The 11,236-nt window shown below is 34.9% G+C and overlaps 3 protein-coding genes across 10 annotated transcripts; 2 read left to right on the top strand and 1 right to left on the bottom strand.

The window, feature by feature from the left end:
- Positions 1–2,558: 2,558 nt before the first annotated feature.
- Positions 2,559–3,913, top strand: LOC140842324 (bZIP transcription factor 53-like). Its single transcript, XM_073210119.1, has 2 exons — positions 2,559–2,662; positions 2,869–3,913. The coding sequence occupies exon 2, from the start codon at positions 3,225–3,227 to the stop codon at positions 3,633–3,635; it is 411 nt and encodes a 136-aa protein (XP_073066220.1). The 5' UTR covers positions 2,559–2,662; positions 2,869–3,224; the 3' UTR covers positions 3,636–3,913.
- Positions 3,914–4,335: 422 nt separating this feature from the next.
- LOC140842325 (calvin cycle protein CP12-1, chloroplastic-like) lies at positions 4,336–5,104 on the bottom strand. The gene has a single exon (XM_073210120.1). It carries the CDS (start codon positions 4,889–4,891, stop codon positions 4,490–4,492), a length of 402 nt encoding a protein of 133 aa, XP_073066221.1. The 5' UTR covers positions 4,892–5,104; the 3' UTR covers positions 4,336–4,489.
- A 373-nt stretch (positions 5,105–5,477) lies between these two features.
- LOC140842323 (uncharacterized) lies at positions 5,478–9,299 on the top strand. Of its 8 annotated transcripts, none has more exons than XM_073210117.1 (6): positions 5,478–5,980; positions 6,058–6,164; positions 6,929–7,115; positions 7,320–7,380; positions 7,702–7,826; positions 8,064–8,539. In XM_073210117.1, the coding sequence occupies exons 2-6, from the start codon at positions 6,141–6,143 to the stop codon at positions 8,147–8,149; spliced, it is 483 nt and encodes a 160-aa protein (XP_073066218.1). In that variant the 5' UTR covers positions 5,478–5,980; positions 6,058–6,140; the 3' UTR covers positions 8,150–8,539. The 8 variants fall into 8 exon arrangements, 7 of the variants coding, with proteins under 7 accessions (XP_073066218.1, XP_073066216.1, XP_073066214.1 ...); XM_073210112.1 differs by lacking the exon at positions 6,058–6,164 and adding an exon at positions 6,304–6,443 and having other exon boundaries at positions 5,481–5,980; XR_012120389.1 differs by lacking the exons at positions 5,478–5,980; positions 6,058–6,164 and adding exons at positions 6,171–6,443; positions 9,030–9,299 and having other exon boundaries at positions 8,064–8,377.
- The last annotated feature ends 1,937 nt before the right edge of the window (positions 9,300–11,236 follow it).

Here is an 11,236-nt window from a genome sequence, read left to right on the forward strand (position 1 = left end):
ATGATAGATCATTTAAATGTACATAATTACATACGGTAACTCGAAGTCCATTCGTCACCCATGTACGTACATCTACTGGGATATTGATTTCAAAGAATAATTATATCCTGCTAACATAGTTACATTGAATCTGAAGATCATAATACCAGCATAGCAGCAGTTTCCAAAAGCTCTGTCAGGAATGTACTGTGTCCAGCCATATCGCTCAATAGGAGACAGCTCAAAACTTTCTGCTGAGTGGAGCCATTAATAAAGAAACAGGACATTTCAGAGATACTTCCTTTACTGTTTCAAAAAACTGACACAGCCAAGCAAAACTTGGCATAAGAACGTAGACTCCCCACCATGTTAGGACCCGTACCACCAAGTGTGATACCATTGGTGACAAAAGGTACCATCCTAAAGTATCACCCTTACGAACAGGATGCCCCAAACTTTTAGCATTCAGGCGTCGCACTTCATTGGCAAAAGAAGCAGATAGAATCGGACGACATGTTTTCCCTTCATAGTATTCACTTGCAATAGTAGACCAAAATTGGAGGTAAACGTAGATGATGGAAACTGGAAAGTGCATGCAATTTTCCCATTCTTTAATTTAAAACACCACTCGTCTCACATATAAAGATTCGTGAAACCGTCTCACTATAGACCATCTCAAAGTTAAATATGATGATTGAGGCTGGAGTGGAACTTGATTGCTACCATCCTTTTTAGGTGTCTAAGCATCGTGAAATCATAAGACAGTTATCTGAAACAAGTCAAAGGATTTGGAATTATGAATTTAAAATTTATAATTTCAAATCTATTAATTCAAAAAAGTAGTTTAATGAAATATTTGATTTGGATAAATATTTGAATGATGAATTTCAAGTAATTTCAATCTCGGTAAATTCAGTTTTTCATTTATAAATTTAATCAAATGATGTGTTAAAAGATTTTAAATCAAAACATTTGAAATTTATAAATTTGAAATGATTAAATTGATGAATAAATTTAAAATTAAAACATAAAATTATATTTAACTAAAAACAAAAAATTAAATTATTCGTTCTATTTTTAAATCAAATAAATACAACAATTCTCATTATATATTTTTAAATATACCAAATCGTCACGTCGATGTAGACCAGTCTTCTGACTGCCAACAAATATTCGAAACGAAAATTAATCAGTTAACCCACGTCACCGAAGGAACTCTATTACAGCGACCTAATTTACAAATACTTTTTAGTATACCGAGAAGATTACTAAAATAATTTCGGTCATTATTTAATTAAAAATAATTATATATATATATATATATATATTTCAAATAACATGAAGAGATAATTTTTTAATTAAATAGTTGACCGAAATTAAAAGCAAAATACCCAAAAGTATGCCATATTGTGTTTTTACTCTTTTTTTTGGGTTAAAAAAACCATTTTAGGGAAAAAAAATAATTTCTGAAAAAGTAAAAAACAAAAACACTTGGAGAAAAGCTACTTTTGTAAAGTCAAAAAAAGACAGATCATTTTACTCCACCCACAATTTCTTGCGTCATGCTTTTTCATTTTCTAATTTTATTACTATTATCATTATTTCGATTAATTCATGTAATTTCTGAGAAACTCGATTAATTAATAATTAATCAACAAAGACCAACTAATCTTGGAATATACTGCTACCGGCCATGGTAGATTCTAATAAATAATTAATTAACAAAGACCAACTAATCTTGGAATATACTCCTATTGGCCGTTGTAGGTTCTTTATTTGCTTAGCTGTATTCCTCAATTTCGACGCCCTGTACCACGTTGCCACCGCCTGTTCCACCAACTCAAAGATATGTTAAATTAATGTAATGCAAATATATCGTTATCTTATATTTATTGAATAATTTTTTTTAAAAGAATACGTAATTCTTAATTAAAATAAAATTTTAATTTTTAAACTCGTATACATAAGTTATGATTGAACAACTATTTGTGAAACCTTTTTATAAAAGTATTTTTTTAGAGTATGTTTTTGTGAGACGGTTTCACGAATTGAAACGGGTCAACTCTACCGACATTCATAATAAAAAGTAATAATGTTCATGGATGACCCAAATAAGATATATATCTCACAAAATACGACATGTGAGACCGCCTCACACAAGTTTTTGTCATTTTTTAAATATAAAATATTTTAAAAACTATTTCAAAATAAATATGCGTTTGGACAATTATTTTATAAGTACATTTTTACAATTTAAAAGTAACATGATTTGTATTTCATCCGTTGTTGTCAATTCTACAAACATAAAAAAATGCTTTTAAGTTTTTCTCTAAAAACTATACTTGAATGGAAAACTGTTTTTCAAAAATATTTTACAAAAATCTTCTACTGTTAAATTACATATAATTTACCAGACAATATTTTATTTTAAACCATTTTTTTAGTTGGGAAAAATTTGTGATGATTAGCTTGGAACTCTGGGATTTTGATCCTAGCTTAGATACGGTATAAAACGAGATATTCACAATTAAAAAAACACAAATCCTAAAATATTATATTAAGTTTTTTTATTTTTTTTTTTTGAAAATACGTGATATTTTCTGTGGCCAAATTCCTCTATAAAAGGACCTCCCCCGCTGTTTGGTTGGTCTTCTTTCGGTGAACTTTGGAACCTATCTCCAAGGTATGCTATCCCTTCATTCCTTTTCCATCATCTTGTTTTTTATTCTGTTATTATTATTTTTATTCAATTTACTGTGTTTTACATGATTTTGTTTTGATTTCTTCGTCAATACGATGGATTGTGAATTTTTTGTTTCGATTCGTTTATTTGTTGGTGTGATTTGTTGATTGACTGCGTAACATGATGTTTTTGCTTTTCATCTGCAGATCGATTGGATTATTCGAATTCAGATCTAGGTTTTGCATACCGTTTACTCGTTGATTTTGAGGGCTGGAGTCTAGATCTCTGTTTCTATGATTTCGCACTTTTTTCTACGTGAGTTTTTATGACTCTCGGCGTCCTGATGCGTCGAATTAGGATTCTCCACTCGTTCTCTGTTGTGTTTCTCTACTGGTTTTATTCTATTTCCTGAATTTTTTCTCCAACCGTTCAATTGATTTAATCGATTTACCCAATAATCAATCATCTATCCAACCCTTCAATCTCATCTAGGATAAGCCTTTGTTCAATTTTAAATTTATTTACCATAAATCCCAATCGATTCTGAATCTGTCTTTGAGAAATGGCTTCAAAACAACAGCCTACTAGCTCAGGTTCAGACCCTGAAGAAAGGAAAAGGAAGCGTAAGATATCAAACCGTGAATCTGCCCGTAGGTCTCGTATGAAGAAGCAGCAACACTTGGATGAGCTGCTTGCTCAAGAAAGGCAGACGAAAGAGGAGAACAAGAAACTAACTCAGATGATCGATGACGCCTCACAGCTCTACCTTAACTTTGCTTCAGATAATAATGTGCTCAGGGCTCAGGTTGCAGAGCTGACTGACCGCCTCAGATCGCTCAATTCTGTCATTCACATCGCATCTGAGGTTAGCGGTCTGGCATTCGATGTTCAGGATATACCTGACACGTTTCTGGAGCCTTGGCAGCTTCCTTACCCGGTTCAACCCATCCCAGCTGATATGTTCAAGTACTAAACGATGGTGGAAGCAGTCTCTGAATTCAAGGGCTCCGATGATTCTGTGTTTGTGTTTTGCTTCCTGTAGTTACTAATTTGTGTGTATTTATTGTTATGTCGGGAATAAGTGTGTTGTAGTGGTATCGGTATGAAGTCTTAAGTTTTTAATTTATGTGTGGGGTTTATGTTAAGTTTGCCTTTGGGTTAGTTATGGTCTAATGTTTTGTGCTGAATGCTTCTATTGTAGCAAATGTCATATGGTTCTTGATGGACGTGAATTGGATATTAGTATCTTAATTTGTTCTTGTCATATGTATCATTAGAACCCTGTGGTTTTGAATCAGATCATATATGTCAATATGTGCGATTCATATTTCATTTTTAGGTGATTTCCGCGATGCTTTGATTCTTTTCTGGACGTCGAATCCTAATTTGCACCATTAATTAGCCACATTCTTCTACCAAAAAACTTTACCATCAATACACCTTTGCAATAACCATCCTGGGGGTCCTTCAAATATTGTAGAAGATTAGCCAACTCAGTGGCACATTATCTGGCTCATCATGCCATAGTCTTGGCAACTAGTGTCGAATTCCGGGATTCCATTCTTTTGTTTTTGTCAGCTCTTGTTAAAACTGATCATGTAATGTCTTGTTTTTTTTTTTTTTAAATAAAGTAATAAATTTCACCATCTGCAAAAAACATTACCAGTATGGGATCAATATAACGCAAGTATTGCATTTTCTCCGACAAAATCGTTCTCAATTTCCAGTTTTTATCTTCTCCATGAGATGCTGAAAAATCTGTTTCACCCAAGCCGTCTAAAAATAATTATACATGAAAAGGTACACAATCATATCCATAATCCTAAATCAGTTATCGTAAGTGCGGCATTCCTCAGTCTCCGGATTGTCCTTGCAGAAATTCTCCAACGGATCGGAGTTCTCCTTACTCCTGTCCCTTGCATGGCTTGCCGCCGCGCTCAGCTCCTCCACCTCGTCCCATGCCGCTGCGCACTCCCCACCAACTGGATCGTCGGAGCAGGTTTCCTTCGCGTTCTTGATGCTCTGTTCCACTTTATCCGACAGCTTATCAGGCACCACCGCCACGGTTTGGATAGACAACATCCTACCATGTCCAAAGCCGGTGTTGCACCTCCTCCATGGTGAGTTTATGAATGAGAACTTTCCAGAATTCTCGGCTTTTGAGGAGCTAGATAACTGAGCAAAGACTTTTGGGGATGTGAAGCTGACTCCAACAATAGCAGCTGCCATCCCAAGATTTTTAAGAGTCGAAGTGCACACAATGGCTGGAATCTTGAAAAGAAAATGTGTTATTTCTCTGAAGCCCAAGAAGATGTACTAGTATGGCGTGTATTTATTTGCGGACGCTAATTTCTTATCCCTTCTCTCTGCCAGTCATGGGCTGTTCAAAAGATATCTGTTGCGTAGAAATACCAGTAGATACCTTCATTCTTGTTTCCATCACCGTTGGATTCTATGAGCATCTCATATTTTCACGGGAGTGATGCGAGTCCCCCATGTGCTTTAACGGGTGGTAATGAATCAGAATCGGGTCGGATTTACCCATATCCAAGATCCGACACATCAAGATTTTGAAAAGTTCGTACATGTATCCTGCCACACCCTGTTTAAACATGAATTGGATCCACTTTTTAAGCTTCAGTTGCTTTTTTTTTTTTTTTTGTGTTCTAGGTAAATTTGATAGGTCAATCTTCTAGTCTGAAAATCGGATTGATGGAATAAACTATAGCCAATGTAACATACTCAAACTCTAAAAAAAAAAAGGGAGAAATCTAACATTTTTTATAGGTGTTCGTCATATCTTAATATATCCTACTATATCAGCTATTTTTTTGGCGGGTCAATTAAATCCTACGTTGATCCATAACTAAAATTAGCAAGTTCGACCGAGATAACTATGTTAATAATATTATTCCCTGAAATTATAACAATCTTTTTGCTTCAATATATATGAAAATACTTACAATACAGAAGTATATTCCCCCACCCCAAACACCGAACCATTACATTGAGCTGCGCCTTTTGTTTCCCGCAACGCAATCATCTACTCTGCCTTGTCCATCGGAATAACATCGACACACCACCATTTCTCCAGACCATTTATTCTCTCCCCTCCCCCACTCCGCATTCTCTCTCTCTCTCTCTCTCTCTCTCTCTCTCAAGCATCCCATTCTTCCACCATTCTCATTGATCCGAGCTCGTTCGTCAGGTTCAGCTAGCATCAGACTAGAGCTTTGAGATCCCATATCTTCCCCGTCAACGCCGCAGAGAATGGTCGTTCTTCAAAAGTTGCCGCTTCCGCAGCCACTGATTTTGAAGGTTTCGGATTCATTTTATCATTTTGAGTTTGTCGCTTGTTTCTGCTGAAAAAGTGATTGAGAATTTGCTTGTTTTAGCTTATACTGCTTAGCTGAGATTAGCTATTGCCGCCGATCTTGTTTGTTTGATCAGAGGCCTTTCTTCCTGTTTTATATGAGTTATGGGTATTTTTCTCCATTGGTCGGTAAGGAAATTTGCTAATGATTGTTGATGTTTGATTCTTCTGCAATCGAATTTGTGGATGCTTCTTTGTTAGATTTTCTCTTAAAACTCATGAATTCTCAGAGATTAAATTTACATTGATTTTCTAAAAGAAGATGTAGGTATATATTTCTTGAATATCCTTCTTTGGAAGAATGCACTTCCGGTTTTGGAAACTTGCATTGTTAGTGGATTAATGAGTAATGGTTGCGGTCGAAGCTCGCAATATGTGTGTCAATCAAAGGTCATTCCACACAATAGCGTGAGTAATATCTTAATATATTGCTTAGCACCTGATTCTGCTTTCCTACATTCTTTGGGAACAGTGGATTTATCTCTGTTTTGTTTCTGAACTGTTGGCACACCGTCCATTTGTAAAACATTCCCCCCTGATTTCAGAAAATATGTCCTTTGTCTCTGTGCACCACATTTATTTGTTGCCAATTTAGGAAATATAATTGCAAGCATGAATCATCAGAAAAAATCTACTGTTTTTATTAGCTTGCAGATTAGTAGGCTTTTTTTTGGAGTGGTGCGCATGCTTCACTTAAATTATGTATTGAACTTTTTCTGAACTTTTTGTTTGATCTCTTTCTCAAAATTAGTTATATCTATATATGGATATGATGTCAAATGTGGTACTAAGTATTGAAGCTTAGCTACTCTCGACAATATGCATCACCGTAACCCATTTGCTGTTTGTGAGAGTTGGTCTATCTCTAATTTCTTCATTTGCCCTTCTAGCAGATTCATCATTGGGCAATGGATATGGCCCTCCTCCACCAGAGATTAGAGATATTGTTGATGCTCCACCCCTTCGGATGCTATCATTCTCACCTCTCAGGGACAAAATACTATCCCTTAGAATTGGCAAGACCTGAGTTGAAGCTAGCTGGTGCAGGATTGATGGAAAATTTAATTCATGGAGTCGAATGTGAGTAATGCGTGTTTCCCTATTGTTCTCCTCTTGTCTTTTACTATCACGGGGAAGTTGCATTCAACTTTCTTGATACTACTCTATTCCAAGTCAATCTGTATTATTTCAGTTCTTTTTCGTGGATGTCATTTTATCAATTTCATATTTGTGGTAATGGGATTGTAATGCATGAACCGATTTTTTTTTTTTTTTTTTTGTCAGCCATGTCGAGCAACTTGTTCCGAGAGCAGAGGCTGCAGTGGAGGAAGTTATTCAGCGCGGTGTATGTTTCTGTACTTGTATACAATTATTAATGTAACACGTTCGAAAGGAAAATGAATGTCTCCATGGGTTTTTATCTAGGTGGCTCACCCTGACAAAATCGCTGTTGGGGGTCACTCCTATGGGGCTTTCATGACTTCAAATCTCCTTGTTCACGCACCTCATCTTTTCTGTTCTGGAATTGCTCGTTCTGGAACATATAACAGAACTCTTACACCATTTGGGTTTCAGGTGGTGGGTCCAATTAGGTTAATCAGGCTCATTTTGGCATTGTCTTCATCATTTGTTATGTTGCTTTAAGCTCCTCACTTTCCTTTTGCAGAATGAGGATAGGACACTGTGGGATGCCATTTCTACCTATGTTAATATTGAGTCCATTCACATCGGCTGCCTATTCTGTATATCCACGGAGAGGAAGACAACAATCCAGGAACCTTGACAATGCAGGTAGAATCATGTGTATTTGCTGCGTGTCATACATTTAAGAGCTTCATCTTCAATTGGAAAAATGTTTCTGTCTAGTTCTCTCTCATTTCTCACACATACCTGAACAAAAGTTTAATGCATTAGTTTTGAGCATTATGCTCTTAATATCTGTCTCTCCAAGTCCGTCCTCATTATATATTGTATCTGTCTAAAAATACTGTCACAAGTAATAAATTGTCGTCCAAATAATGCAGTCAGATCGGTTCTTTAACGCTTTGAAAGGCCATGGTGCGCTTTGTCGCCTGGTTATCCTTCCCTTTGAGAGCCATGGTTATGCAGCATGAGAGAGTGCGATGCATGTCCTTTGGGAAACTGACAGATGGCTGCAAGAATATTGTGTGGCTAATTCGTCAGAAGCAAGTGCAGACCAAAAGTCATCTGAAGAAAATGCTAGCAGCATCACAGATACAAGAGAGAGAGCTGCCAGTCCAGCTGGAAGAATTCCATAGCGCGGGCGCCAGCTCAGATCCTCAAATCGGAAGATCACACACAGAAACCAGATCTTAAACATGGTAAGAACTTGATTCACACATCTTTTAAACCATGCACGAAAATAGTTCACCCTGCTTCAGTTCATTAATCCAAATGGGATCATACTTTGTTCTCATTGTTTTTGTCACCCTCGACACTTTCAAACTGAGCACCGAAATCCACGTGGTTCAGTTTGTGATTTATTTTTAATCCCTTCCATCCGCCGCATAAACTTTAAACTGACCATAAAAATATTCGGGGAAAAAAAGAAAAGAAAACATAACCCTTCTATGAAGTTTGCAGAATTATTTCTTTTATTTATAAAGTTTTTTTTGAAGTCGTGAGTGTTGTTTTTAAGGAGTCGAGTGTTATTATTTTAAATGAATGAGGAGTGTTAAAAGTTATCAAAAAATAGGCAGACTTTCGGTTTCAAACACGACTTTCAGTTACAGTGTGTTTGGAATTCAAAAAGATTTGAAATTGAAAATATCATTTTAATGTTTGAAAAGATGGAATTCAATTTTGAACATGATATTGAATTCTGGATCCATTCTTGATTTGCAAAAATATCAAAATCAAAATGGAATTGTCCAAATATATATGTCACGAGACATTTGTCTTAGTGGCACAATCAAGCATCCAGAGGACGATATACACCATACCCCAAAAATTAGAAAACAAAAAACGTGGCAGATAATAACATTCTCCAAGTGTACGAGTGTATCAAAAACGAAATGAACACACGTCCCTTGCGTATTGATTAATTGGGAAAACTGTTTGATATAAAATGTGTATTCAATTGCATCTTTTGGACGTGTGGACTTCATTTATCATATAATAGTTCATATTTTATAAAAAGACTTTGTTGTCATCGACTCATCATATTTTTACAATTATCAATGGTGACACTTCATTGCATATGTGGTAGGCAGACCATATCACATATTTTTATTCATGAGATGAGTCAATTGTAACGACCATGAGCTATCCCGATTTTGGGTTCTTTCGGGGTCTTGTCTCATCTTAAGTTCTCACTGGGCTTTTTCTCTTGCGGTTTTCTCATGCGCCATTACTCATAGGACTTTTCCAGCCTAGCCCAACTGGTACCAGGATTGTTTTGTCATGACCTATATGTCTAGGATTGGTTTCGAATCCTGGGAAGGCAAAAGTTCCAGTGTCTGGGCTGGAGAAGTCTTATGAGTAATGGCACATGAGAAAGCCCGTGAGGGAACAAACGATACCAGGATTGCTTTGCCATGACCTATATGTCCAGGAGGTCTTGAGTTCGAATCCTGGGAAGGTAAAAGCTCCAGTACACGGGCTAGGTTAGAGAAGTCCTATGAGTAATGGCGTATGAGAAAGTCCGTGAGAGAAAAAGCCTCAGTGGGAACCCAAGATAGGACAAGCCCCCGAGAGCCCAAAATCGGGATAGCCCATGATCGTTATATTTACAATATTAAATATTATTTTTGTTTTATAATATTGACTCATGACATTTTCTCACTTTGTGTTGTGATAAATTTGTTGTGCTACAATATGTTCGTTATTTGCGTTTTATTTGTTTCTTGCACCTCAATAACATCAGTCAATTGGTCAAAGTCTTCATTTTTTTTATTAGTAAAATATAAATTTAATTGATCACCAAAATGAACTTTGTCTATGTTACTTTCGGAATATTTCTCCTTCTCCCTCTGATTCCCAAAATACTACGACATGGTTATATCCAGAGAACGAGAAAATAAAATATTTATACCTAATAATAGTAAATTTAAAAGTATATATTTTGGAAGGATGTATAAATCAAATTATTGTAGAATGAAGGATATATGCTTCCAAAAACAAAGGAATAAGTAATATATGTATCTGAAAATACGTAATTTAATTTTAGCAAAAAGGGAATTTCTGATTGATCAAAAATTGCGGTATATTGTCAAAATATTGCCGTAATTTTTTTGGCCTCTGGCAAATCATACTATTGACTTGGACTTATTCTATCAATGTCATTCTTGATTTGAAGTTATATTATCGGTCTCTTGTGGTAGCATATATTATAATTGACGTGAGAAATTTGGGGAGTAAGACCTAGACTACATATATTGTAAGGAAAATCATGGTGATATATTTAAAGTTACACCAAATTTATTTAATGTGATAAATTATAAAAGTATATTTGAATTCAATTATATATTTTTAATTTTTTTATATTTATGATTACCTTTGAAAAAATATATTATTATGAAGTCAATTTAAATGTATATCTAATATAACTCATTGTAAGGACCAGTAAAGGTTGAAATAGCACATTTTTATTATAAAAAATGATCAAAACAAACAATTTTGCTTCAATTACGATGCAAATTTCAAGAAAAGCAAGTTTTGAAAATTGATGAATCATTAGCAAAAACTCATGTGGTTTTCCACTAGTTTACTGTTTAATGATTATTTCACAGTAATTTCGATATAATTTCACTTAATCAACTTCACCAGAGAATTATTGGAGACAGTCAAACAAACATTCAACCTATAAGAAACACAATAATTGAAGAAATGGACTCCGTACTTATTTCTTTTTTCATGCCAAAATTATTTTGGCTGACTCATGAATTTTGTTCGCTTTTAGTTCCTACATTAATTCTATATTAAAATTTTAGAAAATTGTGGTTTTAATAAACAACAGGACCAAAATGGTTTAAAAAGTTGGTGATCAAAATTGTCTAAAATTTATTTATGAACAAGAATGACTTTTCTGAATAGATGGCAAATAATTTTAATCGGATCGATTGAATAGAAAAAGCAATGATTAATTTTAACACAAAAAACTCATGAAATTATCTTATAAAATAATTTTGTAAGCCATATATTTTTATTCCACTTAACTTATAAAAAATCGACTCAATTTA

The sequence above is a fragment of the Primulina eburnea genome, chromosome 10 (assembly GCF_022965805.1).
Source record: "Primulina eburnea isolate SZY01 chromosome 10, ASM2296580v1, whole genome shotgun sequence".
NCBI lineage: Eukaryota > Viridiplantae > Streptophyta > Magnoliopsida > Lamiales > Gesneriaceae > Primulina > Primulina eburnea.

Excerpts from the sequence above, each read along its gene's own strand:
- LOC140842324 (XM_073210119.1), top strand. The coding sequence starts at position 3,225 with ATGGCTTCAAAACAACAGCCTACTAGCTCAGGTTCAGACCCTGAAGAA.
- LOC140842325 (XM_073210120.1), bottom strand. The coding sequence starts at position 4,891 with ATGGCAGCTGCTATTGTTGGAGTCAGCTTCACATCCCCAAAAGTCTTT.
- LOC140842323 (XM_073210112.1), top strand. The coding sequence starts at position 6,378 with ATGAGTAATGGTTGCGGTCGAAGCTCGCAATATGTGTGTCAATCAAAG. Across the intron at positions 6,444-6,928 it reads AGGTCATTCCACACAATAGC|ATTCATCATTGGGCAATGGA; the intron begins GTGAGTAATATC and ends CCCTTCTAGCAG. Across the intron at positions 7,827-8,063 it reads CAGGAACCTTGACAATGCAG|ATCGGTTCTTTAACGCTTTG; the intron begins GTAGAATCATGT and ends TAATGCAGTCAG.